The sequence below is a fragment of the Monodon monoceros genome, unplaced genomic scaffold (assembly GCF_005190385.1).
Source record: "Monodon monoceros isolate NGI ecotype Baffin Bay Population unplaced genomic scaffold, NGI_Narwhal_1 Super_Scaffold_15, whole genome shotgun sequence".
Lineage (NCBI taxonomy): Eukaryota > Metazoa > Chordata > Mammalia > Artiodactyla > Monodontidae > Monodon > Monodon monoceros.
In genome coordinates, this window is record NW_021703771.1 from 70,915,480 (window position 1) to 70,939,337 (window position 23,858).

At 34.4% G+C, this 23,858-nt stretch overlaps 1 protein-coding gene across 4 annotated transcripts in view; it reads left to right on the forward strand.

Annotated features, from left to right (window-relative positions):
- STXBP5 (syntaxin binding protein 5) overlaps positions 1-23,858 on the forward strand; it is a 165,773-nt gene that overhangs the window by 93,231 nt on the left and 48,684 nt on the right. For 3 of the 4 annotated variants that reach the window (XR_003793711.1, XM_029223865.1, XM_029223868.1), the window contains 4 exons: positions 23-201; positions 5,203-5,328; positions 7,680-7,831; positions 17,522-17,587. Coding sequence is in view for 3 of the 4 variants with exons in the window: in XM_029223865.1 (XP_029079698.1) it covers positions 23-201; positions 5,203-5,328; positions 7,680-7,831; positions 17,522-17,587 (523 nt within the window). In the remaining variant the exon portion in view is untranslated. The remainder of the gene's footprint in view (positions 1-22; positions 202-5,202; positions 5,329-7,679; positions 7,832-17,521; positions 17,588-23,858) is intronic. The other variant, XM_029223867.1, reaches the window with a different exon arrangement.

The following is a 23,858-nucleotide window of genomic DNA, read 5'->3' on the forward strand; positions in this document are numbered from 1 at the left end:
AAACTTTTTACTTTTACAACAGATGCTTGAAGTTCGATTGTTATATGAGATAAGTGATGTGGAATCTCCAGAGGGTGAACAGGCACCACCTTTGCCAACACCAGTTGGGAGTGCCAATCCTCAGCCCGTTCCTCCTCAGTCTCATCCTTCTACCAGTAGCAGTTCATCTGATGGGCTTCGTGATAATGTCCCTTGTTTGAAGTAAGTTATCTAAAAGTACAGGTGTTTTGGAAGTTATCTTTTAATTTAGATAAATTGTAAGCATTCGTAAAGTGAAGTAACATCTTCCTGTGATGGAGTACAATGACATAACCACATCTCTTTTTGTGTTTCGCCGTGGTTAATTCAACTTTTTTTCCTGTGGCACCAAGAGAAATATGATTGCATTCCATGATTTTATCCTGGAAGTACTAAGATTTGATCTCTAAACATACTGGTAGATGAGCATGGATCTTTCCTCTATATAGAGCTTCGTCTTCTAAATCCGTCATTGTTTTTTAGTCTGGATTTATATGTGGATCAAATGTATATTTAGGCTGCTTTCTTCCACTCTGAAAATTCTGTTTTTTCAGTCTTTAGAGATTCAGTTGTTGGGTAATCATTTTCTTGTCTTTTTCTGAATCTTCTGTAGCATCACAGTATCATTATTTAAATGCCTTTATTGTGGAAATCCAGATTTGAATACATTTTGCTTTTTTACAGGAATAAATTGGACAAAGTTTAGTTTTCCTTTTTTTCTGTCCAATTTATATTATTGAGTGGTTAAATTTTGTTAAGCATACATGCCTTAAATATGGCACAGAAAGAAAAGAGGAAAGAGTTAAAATCATTGAAGGAGTTCATGAAGACTTATTAAAAGTATTACATTTACAGAGAAGTCGGTTAGGGCAGTGACTGAAAACTGGTCGTGGAAAATGTCAGAGATTCAATACAAGAGTGGGGGACAGAAACCAGGCTGTAGTAGGTTCAAGCTGGTGCCGGTGGCGAGAAAGACAGTTTGCATTTGTTAACAGAACCGGGCTTTATACTGTTTTGGCTTTAGATCTGCTAGAATCTTTTATTGGTGAATGGTTCAGCAGTTCCTGTGGAGAATATCCGTGTAATCAAAACTGCATTCACCCCAGAGATAAGGCAGATTGGTTTATGTGACAATCACTTGTGATATAAATCTATAGAAAAGTAGAGTTTGTTTTTTTTTAAATCTGCTTTATATGTTTACATGAATTTGAGGTTGTGTGTTCTGTGCCAGTGGTTCTCAAACGGGGATGACTTTGCTCCTCAGAGTGTGCTTGGCAATGTCTGCAGATATTATTTGTCACAACGGGAAGAAGGGGTGCTACTGGCATCTAGTATGTAGAGGCCAGGGATGATGCAAAACACGCTACGGTGTGCAAGACAGTGCCCCACGACAAAGAATGACCCGGTTCAGAATGTCAGTAACGCCAAGGATGAGAGACTGATCTGACCTAACGAATATAAGCATTGAGGTTAAGCACCTATCAGTACATTCTCAGAAAGGTCTCAAGTTTCTCCTCCCTCCCCCTCCCCCTCCCCCTTCCTTTCTCTCTCAGGTATATATACACACACCTCCTTTCTGCTACAGTCTGGCATATGTTTAGATAGAATGAGACTTGGTAATAAAAGAATTCTACATCTTTCCGTTTTGTTACTTATTCTGTACTACTTTACTTTAAACTTAAATTTGTAAAAGTTTTGTTAATGTCATTTCTTCTGATTTTAATGTGTATTTCTCCTGCTTTTTGTCAATTTAATTTTTATAAGCATATAAAGTACAATTTGTCTTTGAGGTTTATTTTGGTAACGTATTTCTGGTAACAAGTTTGAGATTTTTGTCTAAAATCCACACATTCACTAGTGACTTTTTAAAATCATAGGCAATTTGAGTTATATTTCTTTTTTTTAACCATTTTAATAGTTTTCAGGTTAATGCAGTTATTTATTAACTTCATATTGTTTTAGTCCACAATCTCAAAAGCCAATTTTTAAAAGTCATAAATATAGCTAAATTGATGTGAAAATAACTAATACTTAGATGTTTTTTGTTTGTTTTTATACAAAATGTTTTTGTACATAATTGGGTTGGGGAGTTGTTTTTTTTTTTCCTATTGAAGTCTAGTTGATTTACAGTGTTGTGTTAATTTCTGCTGTATGGCAAAATGATTCAGTTATACATACATATATATATATATATTCTTTTTTTAATATGTTTTTCCATTATGGTTTATCATAGGATATTGAATATAGTTCCCTGTACTATACAGTAGGACCCTGTTGTTTATCCACTCTATATAGAAGAGCTTACATCTGCTAACCCCAGCCTCCCACTCCATCCCTCCCTGTACAGTAATTGTTTTTCTGAAGAAACATTTTAAAAGCAGCTATTCAATTTACTTCTTTTACCAATAAAATTTTGGTTTTATTTAAGTATTTTAGTTGTGCTTTTGCAGGGTGTTAGTCCAAACCTACAAATTATTTTGAAACTACAAAGCCTCCAGACATTATTTTGACATTTAAAATACATTTGTACAAATTACAGAGCTTTTTATAAAAGTTCAACCCTTTATCTTTAAAAAGTAAACAAATTAATTTGTATATATTAAAAATATTAAAATGGTAACTTGCATATAGCCATTGTAGACATTAAACGTAATGCCCACCCAACCCCCATTTTGTATTTTTAAAATCTAACATATTTCATCAATTTCTTGATTCGGTTTCTAATTTTTTACCAATTGGGGATTTTTCAGCAAGTTTGACTTATCTTTGCTTTAGAACTCTTTTGTTCCTTGAAACTAAGTAAAATAAGAATCCCATGACTTCTGTGTGTCTTCATCACTTACATCTTAAACGTGCCCGTATATGCACTTCTAAAATTATCCCTGAATGCCTGTTTCTGCTCTTGAGAATCTAATCTAATGTGCACATTAAATATGCCAGAGGGAGGGTAGACACTTCCTTGAACCTTATCTAATTCATACAGGGAGAAAATAGCACACTCAGACTCTACAGGCTGTGCTTACATCAACAGAGGCTGTCTCTGGTGGAGGTGAAATGCTACTCAGTCTTTATTTTTGTCTTTCAAGAGGGATGGCTGTAGCCAAGCAGTGGGTGTTTCCCTGAGGGAAATCAAAGCTTCTGCATCAGCCAGTGTACTGTTCTGAGTGTATTAACTTGAAGACTTTGCACAGGCAGATGTGACCGCAACTCAGTTTGTTTTAGGGGTACCCTCGGTGATTCACGTTTACTCTGAAATTTGGGCAACATCCTGACCGTTTTCTTACCTAGAGTGAGTCTAGCAAGTAGGACAGCAAAAAGTCTGGTGTCATGGTGTTCTTCACTAGAAGCACCAAGTAAATGATCCAAAGGGTTCTCTGAGTTTAGTGTCAGGAGACTGAACATCGAATAGACTTCCTGCTGCCCTTCCTTTATACACTCACTCCAGAGCAGAAGCCCCAAGAATTGTTGGAGTAACCAGGCTTTATATATGTTTTGCAAGAACAATTACTGGAGAGAGTCTATGCAATCAAAAATGTTCTCACTTTAAAGTAAAAGTAGATTTCTTTTTAAAGTAAAAGTAGTCACAAATAAATTGCTCACATTTTAAAAAAATTTTATCTTTCAAAATCACTTGAAGTTTGCAAGTATGACAAGGTATTATATCTAAGTAACTTTATTCCTTAGAAAGTCTCACATTTATAAACCACCCCCCCTTCACTCCCTCTAACATGCTTATAACAAATTTAACCAGTATAAGTTTTGTATGAACTCACTCAGTACAAGTGAGTATAACTGTTTGCTGAATAGTTCACTTGAAGATCCTACCTCAAAGTTAACTACATCTTCCTCTAAAACTGGCTCTTCATCTTGACATCTTTTATCTTTCTTTTTTTCTTTTTTGGAACTTAGAATCACTGTCTTCTTTTTCTCCCCTCCTCTATCTCTAATCAGCCTCCAGCTCATTCATTCATTCAGTAAATATTGAGTACTGCCTCTGCCGGAATATTAAAAGTAACTGCAAGGTGTCTACCTTAATGGAATTTACGAGCCCTTTTGAGAACTTACCTCATGTGTTTGAAATCTACCTTATTATTTCGCATCACAAGGATCACAGGAACTTCCGCATGGGTCTCATTGTACTTTGTCTTGCATGCCTCTACGGTTAATCTTTCCAAAATATTTCTTGTAAATCTTCACTGGCTTTTAATACTTTAATAATGAAAATGTATTACTTTTGTATAATCTGACCATTGACAAAACTCTTTCATAGGCACTCACAGTGCTGTCATACTGTGATTAGGTAATATTATTCCCACTTCTAGACAGGAAGACAACTAGTAAGTGACAGAACCAAGACTCAAACTCAACCAAGACTCAAACCAACATCAAACCTTTGCAGCTGGACCTCAAAGACCCTGGAAAGTCTGGCCCTGGCCTGTCTCGCTATAGTGATTTTTTTTTACTGTTACTACACACACCTTCCACTGTGACCAAACTTAGACACTGGTTAATTTTTGACTATGGGTTTTCCTACTTCTTTATCTTGTTGGCATATTTTTTGCAAAAGCAATTTTTTTAACACTATGCAGCAGTTATTAGGGGAAGAGTCTGCAATCAAAATTGCTACCAACTCAAAGTCAAAAAAGATTTTTTTTAATAGTAAAAGTGGTTATTCAAACAAAAATAAATTGCGCACATTTTTTATACTTTTTCCTTAACTCCTTATGTTTTGGGCCAGTTTTCATTTAGTTATACCATACCTTTTTCAAGTTTTAAGCCTACTTTTCTAACTTGGATTTTTTTCTCTAACTTGATTTTTTTCCTCTTAATACCTAAGTGGCTGCTTCTCTTCATTCTTCTCCCCATCCTTCCCTATTCTTCTTTCATCCCTCTCTACCCACTCCTCCCCTTCTCCCCCTTCCCTTCTCCCCTCCCTCCCCAGTTTATATGTGGAGCTTACATATAATTTCTTATTTTTGTGATTTATCTAGGTGTCTCATCTCCAACTAGACTAAATGATTATAGAAGACAGGATTCTGATTGTGACATTTTTTATATTTTACAATTTTATATATAAAGTTATTTTTTATATAGATATGTATGGGTGACTTTATAATTACATAGGCTAATAAGATAATTGAAGAGGTAACATGTTAACAGGTAACATGCTTTCCTTTCTTACAGAGTTAAAAATTCTCCACTTAAGCAGTCTCCAGGTTATCAGACAGAATTAGTTATTCAGTTGGTGTGGGTGAGTGGAGAACCACCGCAACAAATAACCAGTCTGGCAGTTAATTCTTCCTATGGATTGTGAGTATAATTTCTGTGTTTCTCGGTCTCTTCATCGTATTCCATGCATTTTTATATTTTTAAAAACAGAATGATCTTTATTATAGTATCACTTAAAAAGATGTTGTATAACTTTAATTTCAGACCAAACTCAGTGTTTATTTGGAACATAGTTCTGTTTTGAATAATTTACTCTGGATATGCTTATACTGCTTCCTGATTTAAAGTTAAATACCTTATGGACCAGTGAATCTATCCTCTCCTGGAAGTACTCTGAGAAATAATTTCCTTGTTAATGTTTGGTGTAATGAAGGTCTAACAACATCAACCCAGAAGACTATGTTCTAAATTGATTCTATAAATGTTGAACCATAGCTGTATAATTTGTTCTTTCTCCTTCCATAGTTAACTTGTGTAAATTGTAAAGGCATAGTAATAGTTAAGTAAAGTATTCATCTATACTACAGGTGTATTTTTATTTATCAATTCATGCCTTCAAGTATATAGTGTTAGTAGTACATACTTTTTATTATAATAGGATAGATTGATTTCTTTTTTAATATATTTATTTATTTTTGGCTGTGTTGGGTCTTTTTTTTTTAACATCTTTATTGGAGTATAACTGCTTTACAGTGGTGTGTAATTTCTGCTGTATAACAAAGTGAATCAGCTAAACATATACATATATCCCCATTTCTCTTCCCTCTCACGTCCCCCTCCCACCCTCCCTATCCCACCCCTCTAGGTGGTCACAAAGCACCGAGCTGATCTCCCTGTGCTATGCGGCTGCTTCCCACTAGCTATCTCTTTTACATTTGGTAGTGTATATATATCTATGTCACCTCTCACTTCGTCCCAGCCTACCCTTCCCCCTCCCCGTGTCCTCAAGTCCATTCTCTACGTCTGCGTCTTTATTCCTGTCCTGCCCCTAGGTTCTTCAGAACCATTCTTTTTCTTTTTTTTTTTAGATTCCATATATACGTGTTAGCGTACAGTATTTGTTTTTCTCTTGTTGACTTACTTCACTCTGTATGACAGTCTCTAGGTCCATCCACCTCACACCAAATAACTCAATTTCGTTTCTTTTTATGGCTGAGTAATATTCCATTGTATATATGTGCCACATCTTCTTTATCCATTCATCTGTCAATGGACACTTAGGTTGCTTCCATGTCCTGGCTGTTGTAAATAGTAAAAATCAACGTTGTGGTATAAGAGAAACAACATGCTAACTGTTCAGTCTAGAGCTATTTATTATGTGTAGGTCACTGTCTTCTTCCTTGATTCTAGCCCTAGGGACTCATTCATCTTTCTTCTTCCTCCTTATAGCTACTACCACCTACTCTATCTCTTGCAGTTGTGCACCCAGCTAAGACTGGCTGTAGTCTGAGATAGTATTCTCTAATGTCTTTTATTTGGGCCCCACCATGTAAGAACACAAACGTTCCCCTTTTTAATATTTTACTGCCCACAGCCATAAGAGAAACGGGGAATAAGAAAAGGAACCAATAGGAAGTTTCAAAGGAAATTGCAAATCAGTTGATCACAGTCCCCATTGGGCTCACAGATATATTTTGTTTAGCCTTTTTTGTGTATTTTTAAAATTTGAACTAGTTGCCAAGACTATTTAATGTGAAAATCCATATTTAGAGCTTTAATTGAAAACTTTGATTATCTGGCCCATGTCTCCATTTCTGTTCAGCAGTAGTCAGGAGGAACTGGGTTGAAGCTTCCCCTCTTTAGGTGGGCTGTCCACTCTCCAGTTCACCACAGTCCTTAGTTGGCCTGTTTTACTTACTTATATAGCCCCTCTATATACTTTAGCTTTCGATTCCTGGCTTAAGGGATCTTAAAAGAATAAAATTCCTTTATTCATAGTTGCTTTATTCATAGTTGGTTTGTACTTCCCGACTCATAATTGAGAAGGTATTTGGAATAGTCCAAAGGGAGGCCTCCAAGATTTATGCTTTCTACTTTTTATTCTTGACTATAGGGATTACCAAAACTTTTCCAAAGGTATAATCCCCTACTTCCCTAGTGGAAGGGAATGCCTTCCCCTGAGGCATTCAAAATACCCCTAAGTCTGAAAAATAGATGTCATATTGCCTAGTGTGGAGATTTATGTCCCTGGTTGAGTTTCAACTCCTATGCCTAATTTTTTCTATATTAATTTGTAATCATTAATATCTACAGAAAATCTGCACAGTTCCATCAGAAGGCGTATGTAACCTGTATTTGCATGGCCGTAATAGTGTTTTGTTTCAAAAGGAATTTTCTTAAAGACCCATCATGATTTTTTAGCCCTGTAGACTGCAATGTTTTCTTGTAGCTGTTTATCTGTGCTAAAATATTTGCTCTTTCCCTATTCCTAGGGTAGTTTTTGGCAATTGTAGTGGCATTGCAATGGTTGACTACCTCCAGAAAGCAGTACTCCTCAACCTGGGCACTATTGAATTATGCGGCTCCAGTGATCCTTATCGGAGAGAACCCCGATCTCCTCGTAAATCTCGACAGCCTTCAGGAGGTAAGAAGAAAAAAGTCCTGAGCTTTAGGATTTTCATAAATGCTGAGTTACTTCTGTGAATATAAGTACTTCCATTGGGTACATAGCTTGTCTGATTTCATCTGTTTGTATAAACTGTATCAGCCTGTCTTTTTGTTTTGTGTTGTCATTAGCTTATGCTTTTGTTTTTAATATTCTAGGATTTTATTTAATATTGGGAAAGAACCACAGTTTCAGACTTCTTTAGCTAAATTATAATGACAGGAAAATTCATCCCATTATTACATAACAAAAGTTAATTTCACAGTTCTGTCCCTTTTATTGTTTAGTGTTGTGAGACCAACAGTTTATTGTTTTGACTATTTAATTCAAAGGAATCATTTCCCATGTGAAAAAAAAATGTAGATGCAAAAGTGAATTTGAACTCTATGAAATACAGTGTTCTCTGATAGCTTTGATTCAGTGCAAGCCCAGATCCATTAAGAATTCTCTCCGTAGCATTCTTTTGTGTTTGCTAGGTAATTAGTCTTATTTTAAATGTTTTAATACTAATTCCTCATGGGACACATGTATAGTTAGCTGTTTATAATAGTACTCCTCACCTTTTTTTTTCCAAACCTCATGGCACACACAGAAAATGGCATTGGATTTCTGGCATATAGGGATATATTAATGAGGCCTCTAGCAGTAACTGGCCTCTGGGCTCCAGACTCCCCAGGACCTGCCCAGCTGGACCAGGGATTGAGGGGAACTCCATCTGGGGCAGACTTAACCTAACCCATTTGCAGAATGCCATCGGGAAGCTCTGATCTATACTTCCTAGCTCAACCTCTCTGAATTAAAATTCTTTCTGAGATTCATTTCCCAGTTGCTTTCAGGACATTATTAGCTGATACTAAATACTTCTCATAATTCATGAGAGAAGAAAAGAAAAAGGTGATGGGATGTAGACCTTACTATCATTTTGGTGATAGTTGAATATTTTTTTCTGTTTTTGTTTGTGTGATCATTTTGTCATGTGTTATCTTCAGCAGAAATTGTTGTCCCAACCATACCATTCTAGTATCTTTGTCTCCTTTTTTTTTTCCTTCTGCTTTTCATTGCTTCACTAAGGTATGCTGATTGTGACTTCTTGCATGTGCGGCGTTTCTAGCTTATATTCTGAATCTGTGAAAAAACTCCGTTCTTCTTTTTTAAGTAAGTTATTTATTCCATGTCGGTAAAGTCATGACAGTGTATTTTGTCTGTAAAATTATTTTTTCTCATTTATTTTTAGAAGAGCCTATTAAAGCATCCTATATCGAAAATAATATACTCACTATTTAAATTCATCTCATAATATGTATATAAAAACAGCTATTGAAATGTTTGTGTCACAATCCAGTTTCTTTATAAAGCGAAGGAACTAACATTTAGTGTCAGAAAGTTAAACATTGTCTTGATAGAGGAGTAGTAAAAGTTTTATTACTCCTGAAATTAATTAATTTCTTTTCTTGTTGGTACCTCATCATAGTTTACATAAAATTACTGGAAATTAAATACCTAAATTCATCCAAGGATAGAGACCAGTTCTACCGTGTGATTTAAAATTTTTTTTCTTGAATTCCATTGCATTCTACTTTATTCTGTAGTAAACCTTACAATATTATTCATTTTATTATTTGCTTCATTTTGTATTGAAGAGTTACATGTTTAGGCACAAGAGAACTTACTTGAGTTTTCATCATCGGTTTAAGATATTTACTTATGGTTGTTATGCTCACTTGAACAATATTTAGGATTATGTTTTAAATAAAAATTAAAAGAACATTATTTTAAAACATTTTAACATTTTAAGAATATTTGTGCCTTCTAAAATATTTATATTTCAAATAAAATCAAATGTAGAATAATTGGTACTAAAATTCTTTAATTGCATTGATGTGAAAATGATATTTTTGCTAAAGTGTATATTTTATAATACGTTCTTGAAGTGTAGCCCAAGTATCATGAAATTATCCTTCTATCTTTTGTAATACGTCAGTATGAATGGAGAGATTTGGTTTTTTTTTTCTACGAATAGGTGCTAATATATTTTCGTAAAGAATAAGATGGCACTCAAATTATTTTATAAGATAAAATGTTACTGTTTAAGTTTAAATATTTTATAGCTGTATAAAATATCTACAGTATTTTCATAATAAAAATTATGAAACTGTCACAGGGACAGGTAGTGATAAAGTATTTCAACTACCTATATATATATATCTGCTGATAGTCTTAATTCTGTTAAAAGTGAAACGTGATAATATACGTCTTGGTTTGTTGGCCACTTTTTCACTCAGTGAAGGACACAAAAAGAAATTTCTATTCTGAATATAATATCTAATGATGTGAAAGTAATAGACACATGAGAAAAAGTACTTACTTAGGCTTGGAAATAGATAAATATAGAATTTAATAAAGAAGGAAATTAGATGCACAAAGCTGTATCTAGACTTTAGGAAAGATATTTTCAAAAGTTATAGAGAGGAGGCTCTAAAAATGAAGTTTTGGGCTCTACAATTGCAGTTACTATCAAGTCGTCAATATTTTCGATAAGACAGTAAAAGAGAAATAGCCCAGTAGTACTAGTTGAAATTTCTGTCTTTGTGTTTCTTATAAGAAATGAAAGAGACTATGTAAGAAATAAGGGATACAGTCAAGGATGGATAAAAATGTTGCATAGATCAGTAAGTACTGTGTTGAATTAAGGCTGAATTCTCCAAAATGAGAAATATAGCAAAATGTTTGGTTACAGTGAAAATATAGTTAAGGAAGGATTAGGACACCACTTTAAGGATGATTTGCAATGATAGTTGAAAAATAGAGTACAGAACTAAATCACTTTGTTTCTCAGCTCTCCATTAAGAATGATTTTTCTCTCTGGAAATTATGAAAAATAATAAAGAGAAATTAAAGTTTAAGCCACATTATGCAAATAAGGCAAACCAAGCAATAATGAAAAGATATCAAGAGAATTTGTAAAGAAAATTTGTAAATGGTACCCCCAATTGATGAAGGTCAAATATTTTACAAATCAGTAAATATGATTTACAAGTCAGTCAGAATTCTAGAATGATTTGCTAAGTAGTTGATGCCTTACATGCATATTGAAAATAGAGATAATAATAGAAGTCAGCAGGAATTCACTAAAAGTAAGTTGTTCCAAAATCAGCATTACTTTTTTAATCTGGTAGCTACATTGATAGTTCATGGCAGCCTGTTGACATAATATTTCCTGAAGTTAATTGGGTATTTGATAAAGAATTCCATGATACTTTTGTGAACCAGACAGGTGGAAGTGACCTAAATACCTAGTTCAATTTGATGGTTGCAAGATTAAGTCAGGAGTCAGCAAACTACAGTCTGCGGGCCAAATCTGGCTCATGGCCCACTGCCTGTTTTTGAAGTACAGTTTTATTAGAGCAGCACCATGCTAATTCGCTTAGGTGTTGTCTGGCTGCTTTTGTGTTTCAATATTAGAGCTGAGTAGTTGCGACAAATTGGCCCCAAAACCCAATCTGGACCTTCACATTTGCCAACTCCTGGATTAAAGCATGGTACCTAGTGGGTCGGTTTGTGGCCTGATACTAATTTGATGTAGTGTGCCTCAGTTAGTGGGTATGTAATACTGAATAACATGTGATTATGCTTTGTTGAACATTTTAAATAGTTAATTAAACTTCCTGTTTAAACAATTGAAAGAGAAGGTGTGCTTATTTTTGCTGTTTAAAGGATAACTAATACATTTGATGGCAAAATAAAAACCCCAAAGGTAATTATAGGTAGAAATCATAAGCTTAAACCAGGGAAATGAAGTTTATCAGCAATAAATGTTAAGTCCTGTGTTTAGATCATAAAGATAATTACATGTATACAAAACAAAAAACTGGCTCAGGCAGTTCATGTGAACATGCTTAGAGGTTTTGTTGTTAGTTTAGGCAGATTTGTGTTAAATCTCAGCCCTCTTTTTATGTGTGTTATATTAGAGAAGATGCTACTCTGAGGCTCAGAGTCCTCAAAATGGGAGTGATCACCTCATAAAATTAGTGTAGTTATTAAGTGAAAGGGCATATGTAATGTGCCTCATCTTGTGACTGGAATATTGTTGGCGTTCAAGTGGTTGTTCTGTTACCACAGCTTAAGGTATACCAATAATATGACATAACTGCTGAATATACTAGTGTGAGAGATACAGAAGATTTTAAGTTATCCATTTATATTGTATTTCTTCCTCTTTTTAAGGCAGGCTATAGAGAAAACAATTTTGGGCCCAAATGTACTCAAGAACTTCTGGCCAGTAAAATATCTATTACAATGACAATGAAATTGACTGTCTCTAGATGTAATTAGGTGTTTGTCACTGAATAAGATACCTGAAGCACTCAGGGCCTCGGTTTCTTCTTCTGTAAAATGAGGATAATACTGTCTACCTCATTCGCTTCAGTGAGAGTTAAATGTGTCAAGAACTTTGTAATTGTTGTTTATTACCAGCTAGCTAATTGGGTTGGGATACATTTGGGCAAAACCTAGATAACTGTATTGCTAGGAATATTGCTTGAAGGGATTCTGGCAGCAACAGAGAAAATGGGTTAGATTATATGCTATGAAATCCTTTCATATATATTCATTCAATTATTCAACAAATATTTATTGAGCACCTACCATGTGCTATGCACTGTTACAGTAATAAAACAGACAAAAACCTCTGTCCTCATAGAACTCACATTATACTGGAAAAGACAGAAGTTTTAAAAGATAGGTAATGTACAGTAAGTTGCATGATAGTGCCAAAGGGAAAAATAATTAAATGAGGGGCATTTGAAATATCAGTGACAAGGGTGTTACATTCTAAATAAAATATCTTGAGCAAAGATTTAAAGGAGACAGCTGTTTTCCATGACGATGTCTGTAGAGAGAACATTTCAAGCAGAGAAGAGCAAGTACAGTGGGGTCAGAAGCAGTGTAACTGGTGAGTTCAAGGTTACAGTGAACGGTAAGTATGGCTGAAGTAGGGAGAGTAAGGGAGATGGGGAAGTACGTGGAAGGAGAGGAAATAAAGTCAGAGAGGATACACCATAGCCACATAATATGTACCACAGTCATATACCATAGGATCATATACATCAACCAGTCATGTGGAGCTGGACTTCGGCTTTTACCCTGAGTCAGATGGCAGACACGGAAGGGGTTTTTAGCTCACTCAATAATTTAATATCTAAATTAAATTATCACTATCACATTCTTTAATTTAGCTTCTTAAATGTTTCTTCCTAGGCTATTTTAAGAATGGGAATTATATCTCATACTACATTTTTATAGAGTTTAATAGCAGTTGACAAAATACCAAAGGCTTTAAATTTCAAAATTTACTTAGTACCAGGCTCATTGTAATACTGGACTATATAATCACTACTATTTATTTATTTACTTAATTGAGGTATGATTGACATGTAATGTTATATTAGTCTCAGGCATACAATATGATGATTTGATATTCGTATACAGTGCAGAATGATTGCCACAGTAAGTCTAGTTAACAACCATCACCTTACGTAGTTTAAAAAAATTTTTTTCTTGTGATAAGAACTTTTAAGATCTACTCTCTTAGCAACTTTGAAATATGCAATACAGTGTTACTAACTGTGGTCATCATGGTATTCATTACATCTGCATAGCTTATTTATTTTATAACTGGATGTTTCTACATTTTGACCCCCTTCACCCATTTCTCCTCCCATCCCCTGCCACCTCTGGCAACCATCCATCTTTTTAGATTCCACATACAAGTGAAATTATATGGTATTTGTCTTTCTCTGCCTGACTTACTTCATTTAGCATAATGCCCTCAATGTCCATCCACATTGTCACAAATGGCAAAATTTCATTCATTTTTATGGCTGAATAATATTCCATTGTATATGTATAACTCATTTTTTCATCTGTGCATCCACCAGTGGACACTTAGATTGTTTCTATATATCACTACTGTTTAAACACCTGCTATCTTAGTGTTTTATCAAGAAAATTTTATTTATATATACAGATATTTTGTCAGAGATTAATAAATGCATACCTGTAATTACATCTGTCATCTTAGAGCTGTAAAGACTAGTTTTGTTATTTTTTTTCCAAAATCTTTAGTGTGATGAAAGTTAAAAAGAAAAAAAAAGAAAAAACTACTTGTTGTCATTCAAAAGCTTCCTATCCAATGAAGACAAATAATATATAGTTCAAAATAAAAAACACTCCTCATAAACCCAATTCAGTACTCAGTGTTCTCTAAATGTTACTGTAAGAGCTTTCGTAGGGACTGTAGAGGTTGTGACGTCATGAATTTTACCAGAGGAATAGAAAAGCAGATACTGGTCATATGTGCACATATGTCGATATCAGACCTGACAACTTCTGAGGCCTAGTCATGCAGCCTCTTGTCTGTTGCCCAGCTATCCCAAGCTCCTGGTGTGTGTTTGTTTGTAATTTTTAAATACTTTGGAAGAATTCTTTTCATTTCTATCTCCAAGCAAATTAATTTCCATATTGTTTACTTTGCATTTTGCCATGTCTTACAGTTTTTGTCTATAGCGTAAAATACCTTGCTAGGATTTCTCCTAAGAATTGAGGCCATCCTATAAGATAGATTAGTTTTATATGATTCATATATATCTGAGAAAAGAAAGTATTTCTTTAGAGCTCTTTTTAAAATGTGATAGTATAGTTTTTAAGAGTTATAGCCCTAGAAGAAAAGTAATGTGCAGTACAGGCATACATCTGAGATATTGCAGGTTCAGTTCCAGACCACCACATTAAAGCAAATATGGCAATAGAGCGAGTCACATGTATTTTTTGGTTTTCCAGTGCGTATAAAAGTTATGTTTACACTATACAGTAGTCTGTTAAGTGTGCAGTAGCATTATGTCTAAAAAAACACAATGTACAGACCTTGATTTTAAAATACTTCATTGCTAAAAAATCTAACAAACCATTATCTGAGCTCTTAGCAGGTCATAACCTTTCTGCTGGTGGAGGGTCTTGCCTCAGTGTCGAAGGCTGCTGACTGGTCAGGGCGGTAGCTGCCGAAGGCTGGGGTGGGTATGGTGACTTCTTAAAATAAGACAACAGTGACGTGTGCTGCATCGATTGGCTCTTCCTTTCACGATTTTACTCACAATCGAACCCTCTCAAACCCTGCTGCTACTTTATCAACGAAGTTTATGTAATATTCTAAATCCTTTGTTCTCATTTCAACAATCTTCCCGGCATCTTCACCAGGGGTAGATTTCATCTCAAGAAACCAGTTTCTTTGTTCATCCATAAGAAGCAACTCCTCGTCTGTTAAAGTTTTATCATGAGATTGTAGCAATTTGGTCCCATCTTTGGACTCCCTTTCTAATTCTAGTTCTCGTGCTGTTTCCACCACATCTGCAGTTACCTCCACTAAAGTCTTGAACCTCTCAAAGTCAAACATGAGGGTTGGAATCAACTTCTTCCAACTTCCTGTTAATGTTGGTATTTCAACCTCTTCCCATGAAATCACAAATGTTCTTAATGGTATCTAGAATGGTGAATCTTTTCCATATGGTTTTCAATTGACTTTGCTCAGATCCATCAGAGGAATCGCTATCTATGGCAGCTATAGCCTTACAACATGACAGAAATATATGTAAAATGTATATATATATAAAATATATTTTTTTTAAATATATAATATTATTTAAGAAATATAATAAGATGTGAAAGTTGAATACTCCTTGATCCATGAGCTGCAGAACGGATGTTGTGTTGGCAGCCATGAAAGCAACATTAATCTCATAGTACATTTCCATCAGAGCTTTTGGGTAACCAGGTACATTGTCAATAAGCAGTAATATTTTGAAAGGAATCTTTTTTTCTGAACAGTAGATCTCAACAGTGGGTTTAAAAGATTTAATAAGCCATGTTATAAACAGAAGTATTGTCATTCAGGCTTTGTTGTTCCATGTATAGAGCATAGGCAGAGTAGATTTAACATAATTCTTAAGGTTCCTAGGATTCTTCAGAATGGTAAATGAGCATTGGCTTCAATTTCAAGTCACCAGCTGCATAACCCCTAACAAGAGAGTCATCCTGTCCTTTGAAGCTTTGAAGCCAGGCATTAACTTCTCCTCTCTAGCTATGCACGTCCTAGATGGCATCTTCCAACAGAAGGCTGTTTCAGTTACATTGAAAATCTATTGTCTGGCATAGCCACCCTCATTAATTATCTTACTAGATCTTCTGGATAACTTGCTGCAGCTTCTACATCAGCCCTTGCTGCTTCACTCTGCCCTTTTATGTTATGGAGAGGGCTTCTTTCCTTAAACGTCATGAACCAACTTCTGCCAGCTTCAAACTTTTCTGCAGCTTCCCCACCTCTCTCAGTCTTCATAGAAATGAAGAGAGTTAGAGTCTTCCTCTGGATTAGGTTTTGGATTAAGGGAATGTGGTGGCTGATCTGATCTTCTATCCAAACCACTGAAACTTTCTCCATATCAACATTAAGGCTGTTTCACTTTATCATGCATGTGTTCACTGGCGTAGCACGTCTAACTTCCTTCAAGAACTTTTCCTTTGCAGTCACAACTTGGCTAACTATTTGGCTCAAGAGGCCTAGCTTTGAGCCTGTCTGGGCTTTTGACATGCCTTCCTCACCAAGCTTAATTATTTCTCATTTTGGATTTCAAGAGAAAGGGGAGCGACTGACTGACTCTTCCTTTCACTTGAACACTTAGAGGTCACTGTAGGGTTATCAGCTGATCTGCTTTCAATATTGTGTCTCAGGGAATAGGGAGGCCTTAGGAGAGGGAGAGGAATGGGGGAAGGGCGGGTCAGTGGAGCAGTCAGAACACACACATTTATCAACTGAGTTTGCTATCTTACATGAGCGTGGTTCATGGTGCCCCAAAACAATTAAAATAGTAACATCAAAGATCACTGATCACAGATCACCGTAACAAATGTAATATTTCAGACTTTATTATTATTATTATGAGAATTACTGAGATGTGACATAGAGACACGAAGTGAGCAAATGCTGTTGAAAACAATGGTGCTTGTACGCTTTCTCAGTGCCGGGTTGCCACAGCCTTCAATTTGTAAAAAAATGCAATACAAGCAAAGTGAAAAGTGCAGTAAAACAAGGTATGCTTGTATTTTAAATATTGCAAACTTGGAAGCACACAATATTTTCTTAATTATTATTCAGTGATATTTAAGGGAGGTACTTGAGATATACTTAGGGGAAACCACTTTGAGGTTTGAGTTGAGAGTCCTTATGATGTAAAAGTCACCAAATTTATTACCAAGTATTTATTCTCCTTCAAGTGAAATCCAATAAGAAGTATGTACGTCATATGCCCTCAAATTGCCGGCTTTAAACAAAATCCTGTGTTATATCTAATGTCCCTGAAAAATAGCAAATTATCTCTTTCGGAAATTGTTTCTTATTTGTTTAACTGATGACTGCTGTGTTAGTTTGAGGTGTTTTAATATCAGAATACTCCTATATTCTGATCTCAAAACTAATGAGCATAGTATCAATGCCAGCGTAGTCTGCTAACCTGCTGGGTTTTTTTTTTTAATGGACTGTCATTAAATACATACTGTAAATAGGAGGTAAAACTGCACTTACATAAACTTGTGGTGTGATTTGGTTTTGGTTTTGTTTTTTAGCAGGTCTGTGCGATATTAGTGAAGGGACTGTAGCCCCAGAAGATCGCTGCAAATCTCCAACTTCTGGTAATTTGCTTTTTATTTTATTAATAATTATAATTCTACAAAAAATACAGCTTGTCAAATTTGTACAGATAAGAGTTTAAAACACACCTACAGGGAACTTCTGTGTCACTATTTATTCTTAAAATCATAACTATTCTTTGCATTCTCATTAAGTGAAAAGAAATGCATTAGATAAAAATCTACAGCTATTACCTGTTAAGAGTCGTGTAACTGTTTACTTAGCCTCTAATATTTACACTTTTTTGGGAAAATGTATTTTACTTCTTACCATTGGATCGAAGGTTTCGTCATCTACAGTTTTTGTCTTTGCTGTCAGCATGCCTGGAGTCATCTGGTAGAATAGTGCTCTAATCCATGAATAATGTTCACCTAAATGTTATGAAAGATTTTTAACACTTATCTAATGGTGACTGTGGACAGTTAGAATAATTGTAGACTAGTTACATTTGATTTTGATCAAAGTAATATGAGATATAATTTTATAGCTGTATTAAAGTATTTGCCCTTTCTTATCCATATATTAGTCTTATGTAACCTATGTATGTATTAATATTTCAGAGTAACATTACTTTTTGAGTCCCCGTACAATTAAGAGGATCCTGAATTCACTATTCTTTTTAGTGGATTGAAACTTTGCTAAAATTTAATAAGGTTAACTTCATAATTTTAACTGACGTATTTATTAAATCATTCTGGCTGGGAATTTTCATCAGCTTTCTACTGGAAAGATTGTTCTTAACAGAAAGTAACACTGTTCTTAGACAGATTTTGATCCTTGCATAGGTAGTTCTACATCAGAAATAATTTTAAGAATGGGAAAAATTGAGAGGTGCATTTTACTTTACTCCCTCATATTTCAGTTTACCATTCTGTTAGATCTAGGACCAATAGAACTTTTGTGAGGTTTTCTTTTTAAAATTGCATTTTCCTGATATTGCTCAAGTTAATCATTTCTTTTCTTAAAATATATGCGCCTTCTGGTTTTCTTAGTATTCAAATTTCATATTTAAGTACACTCATTACACCAATAAAACATATGGAATACAGGAATCACTCATATCATTAGCACCTAATATTAAGGCTGAACGTTGGTAGAATAACATTGAACAAGTAATATGGAGCAATACGTACTTCCCATCTCACAGGACTAGAGTTATTTCTGAATATGATTTAGAATTATAATATCTCTTAATTATTACTGTTCTTCCTCCAACCATATACAGTACTGTTCTGATGTTCTCACCTTCCCTAAAGGCCATATGAATGCACTTGTCAATATGTTAAGACTATAGGCCACATTTGATAACTTGGACATGTGATATATTGTCTTTCAATATATTAAATGACTATCAAATATGTTTTAACAAGATTCAGCCCAAATAAATTAATACTCCTTTTCACCCTAAGTCAGACTTTCAATAGGTGTATATTTCTAGCAATTTGGGATAACCCAACGAGAGGTAATTGTAGATAAATATGTAAGTACACTTCAGTATAATTATTCAATAGATAAATATAAAAAATGTATACTGGTAAAAACCCTCCAGGTTATCTCTTGTACCAGAGAAACTCAGACATCATTCAACATTTTCAAATATACTGTGCTCTTTGGGTCACATGAAAAGAAAATATAGTTTTAACGTGCAGAAATATGTATGACACCAGACATCCTTTTAGGTGAGTTTGAAATGCAAAGTAAAAATTATGACCTCAGAAATCATTGATAAATCACAAATTCTCATCTTTAGATATAACCTCTTAGTTTATTTAGTTTAGTCTTTGATTATGCTCTGAAAGAGCGAAGAGTTATCTGAAGAGTTATATTCATTCATGCGTATCAGAAAAGACTGCTTTTACAAAAAACAGACCACACTTTGGTAGACAATAGTTGTACCTAAAACATGTTTCATATACCAGGAAATGGATGTCAGTCATGCATAAGTACTAAGAACTACCATAGAAACTAAAATAAAGCTCTGGAAATAGTTGCTAGAAAACAACATTTGTGTTTATGAGAGAAGAAATGTATAAAAAGTGGGTTGGGAGTTCAACTGAATTCCTAATAAATACTAAGAAGAGGACCTCTATTATAAAAATGAAAAGTAGCCATATGCCCTTTATCAAAACCAATACGTTCATTTGAAATAATACGTATAATTGAAGAGAAACTCTTCTGAAAAGCTTTTAAAGCCCGTAATCAAGATTTGTGATCTGAACAGTTTAGCCAACTAATATCAAAGCTCTATTCAAAAATCATCCTGAGAGGGCTTCCCTGGTGGCGCAGTGGTTGAGAGTCCGCCTTCCGATGCAGGGGACACGGGTTCGTGCCCCGGTCCGGGAAGATCCCACATGCCGCGGAACGGCTGGGCCCCTGAGCCATGGCCGCTGAGCCTGCGCGTCTGGAGCCTGTGCTCTGCAACGGGATAGGCCACAGCAGTGAGAGGCCCGCATACTGGGAAAAAAAAAAAAAAAAAAATCATCCTGAGAAAATCCAAGTTATGAATATAGTTTTCCCTTTCCATTTATCTTTAAATAAACCAACAATCTCTCTGAAATAGAAAATTAATTCTGCCATCCTGAATTAACATAGAAAATTATTTCTGCCATCTTCATTTGATCTTTATTTCAAAGAACTCAGAGTGCTTCACTGAGCACTTCTCTAATGTTGGGATATATTTTAGTGCTGCATCCAAAATTTATGTATGTATGTATGTATGTATGTATATGGATATATACATTTCAAATTGAAGAAAACCCAAGGCCACATACCATGAGATGGTGCCCTCAGGAGTTTCTGTGTACCCTAGAAAAAAACAAAAGCTGTATGTATTTTCTGCGTTTATTTAATCTAAATTTTAAAATGTATTCAAGTAGGAAATGCTAAAATCATTTTTGGAACTTTTTCATGAACTGTCACAGAAGTTATGACAACTGGTAGTAGACATTTTCAGTTCGGGGAAAAATATATCTGCTTCTTTTATTCACATTTACGGCTTATGTTGCCTATTTTTATGTTAGAAATACCGGGCATTTTTATAATTTTATATTCGTGTTCAGATATGCTATCTTGCTATTAGTCTGATATGAAATATATCAAATAAAACAAGTGTTAATATTTGTACATCCATGTGGTTATATAGTATCAGAGATGAATAATATTTTAAAGTATATGTAACATCTTCTCATAACCATTATCTTTTTAAAATCTGAATTATGTGAAAAAGGAGTGTACCCTATTTCTATTCCTGAAAATGTTGCTGAGCTCAGTGTTACTTATATGATATTTTTTGATATAGGATTTATGAGGATCTATAAATGCTATTTAGCAAAAATAACATAGTTTTAAAAGAGTAATTTTTATAAGACTGTTTTAGAAGTAATTGGATCCTGCCAATGTTGACAGGCTTTACTTGGTCTGAGAAGAGACTTCAAGGATGTTTTCCACCTGGCCACAGAAAGAAAGTACGATTTTGTGGGGGAAGGTCAAATTTTGACCTTATTTATGAAGGCTCAGTAGTTTCACTGGGTTAAAAAAGAAATCAGCATAGAAAAACCATTTTATTTACTTCGAGTTATGTTCTAGATAGTCACTTCTAGCAGAAAAGCTTTATTCGTTCAGCGAATGTTTACTTAGAGATTCCTACATGAAGAGCACTCCACTGAGTCCAAAAGAGATGCAAATATCAATCACATAGGGTCCCAGCTTCTCAATTCAGTTCAGTGGGAAAGGTCAGGTGTATGTAAACTTAAAATATAAGGCGTTAAGTGATTAACATCATAAGAGAAGTAACAGGTGACCTTTTACAGGAATTCAAAGAAGGGGAGGTGATTTATAGCTGGAGAGATGGTGAAAATTTTAATGGGTGAGATATCATTTGAAATGTGTTATAAAGATAGGTAGTTTGACTCTAATAATAAAGTCAACTAGAATACTACTTAGGATTCCCTTTATAATAAAAAGTTTGTGTTAGAAATTAAAGAAATACAATGAAAATTAGGAACATCTTTTTAAGGAAAAAGGACTAAAATCTTAATTATAAAAATATTACATAAATGTATTGAAAGTCACAGTTGAAATAAAATATTTCTTACCTCATTAAATTTAAGTAAATATTTGAACATATCTAAAATTATAAGTATCATCCTCAGTATTTTAAAGACCTCTATGGTACTAGTAGAATTTATATATGATTTTAAAGTTTGTATCTAGAAAGCTAACTCTAAAATAAACTTTACCAGTATAGTACTTATACAGGACTCTGCTACTAGATAAACCTTATTTGGTTAACTAATATCAAGAATTTTTATGTTTTCTTTCAGAAACATTTAACTCCTTATATTTTTCTTTATCTGTTCTCTAACTTATAATATATACCAAAATTTTGCCAAATGGTTGTAACTTACGGAAAAATTATTATACATTAGGGTTAATATTTATACATACTAGAGATTGGTCGACGAAAGATAATGCACTACTGATTGCTGTTCTTACTGTAATATTATAAGAATTATTATTAACTATATACATGATATTTTCTTCTGGCCAGTAGTATGGGAACTTGTTTTAAGGGTTACCAGATTACTTTGTTTGTACTTTTCTCTGTGACAACTCAGCGTTTGTGACTGACTATGTGCCTGTTCCTTCCATTGTCTTCATTTGTGTAGGTTCTTCATCACCACACAATTCAGATGATCAACAAAAAGTGAATAATTTTATAGAAAAGGGTATAGTATCTTTATTTTACAGTATTTTCATTTAATTACATTTAATTCATGTAGTTTACTTTGAATAGATTTTGACATTTTGTATCAAAATATTATTTTCAGTGAAGATCAAAAGCAGAAAGTTTTCCAAGACGGTAGCCAGTGATATAGGTAGGAAATAGACATTTCTATTTTGTTTCTAATCCTTGCTATTTGCAATGCTAACTCAATACCAGAAAATTATCTAATGCATTGCATTTTGTATATATTAATTTGTTATTCCTATGCTAAACAATCATCTCCTGGGCTGTGTTTCTTCTAAACTCATTGGGGCAATAATTATTAAAAATCAGTTAAACTGGGGTTGCAGTTCTTCCTCTGACTTAACAGTGTAAATTGTTCTATTAATTTTTATTTTTGCTTTATTTTAAAATAAAGCAGGGTTCAATTTATGCCATACGTAGTACAGTTTTATACTCCAAAGTTTTGAAATTTTTTCTTTACAGTTTTACTTGTATTTTTTCCTACCTGTCTTCTATCCTCACATTATCCAGACTCCAGATTTCAAGGAAGTGGTTCTTTAAAATATTGACTTGTAGTCTGTAATCTGTACTACCCTTGGGTTAAATGGGAATTTTCTACCACTCCTTCCCCCCAAGTAAAAATGAGTGATACTTTGAAAGTAATTACTCAGTCCAAGATTTTCAAAGTTTCAAACTGGGGGATAAAATATATAATTAAACTTTAGGGACATAAACTAGGGTTTTTTAGTCATAAAAATTTGAATTTTGTCTGAGGATTTTTTTTTTTTTTTCTTGTGGTACACGGGCCTCTCACTGTTGTGGCCTCTCCCGTTGTGGAGCACAGGCTCCGGACGCACAGGCTCAGCGACCATGGCTCATGGCCCTAGCCGCTCCACGGCATGTGGGATCCTCCCAGACCGGGGCACGAACCTGTGTCCCCTGCATCGGCAGGCGGACTCCCAACCACTGCGCCACCAGGGAAGCCCTGTCTGAAGATTTTCACAAGCCTGAGAAACACCATTTTACTAAAAGAGAATACATTTAATCTTTGATGTAAATCCAAAAATTTATTACACTGTTAACATATTACTTATTTCCCCCGAAACTCCCACAATTCATTGAATTGTCTTAAATTAGATGAATTTCTAGGCAGCTGGAATAGATTTACATCTTTTCAACTGATAAAGTTTATGTGGTAAATTTCTAAAATTTTTAGAAGTAGCATCCATATTGTTTGCATGTTGTAAATTGAACCCTGTTTAGTCATATTAACATTGGCAGACTTTTAGCACCTCTGGTCATTTTTTGAATAACGCGGTTTATTCTTGGGCAAAGGACTCTTCATTTATGGAGTATCAATTATTTATCTGTTTGTATTTGTGGTACTTTAGTGAATCATTTGGTAACATTTAAATCACTTTCATTATCTACGAGCACTACTGCATACTTCTTTTTCAACCAATTTCCTTTTTAGTATATACTCTCTTAATAGTACTTTAGAGGTTCTTTTACTGTCATGTAATGTAAAAAGTTAGAAGGGACTT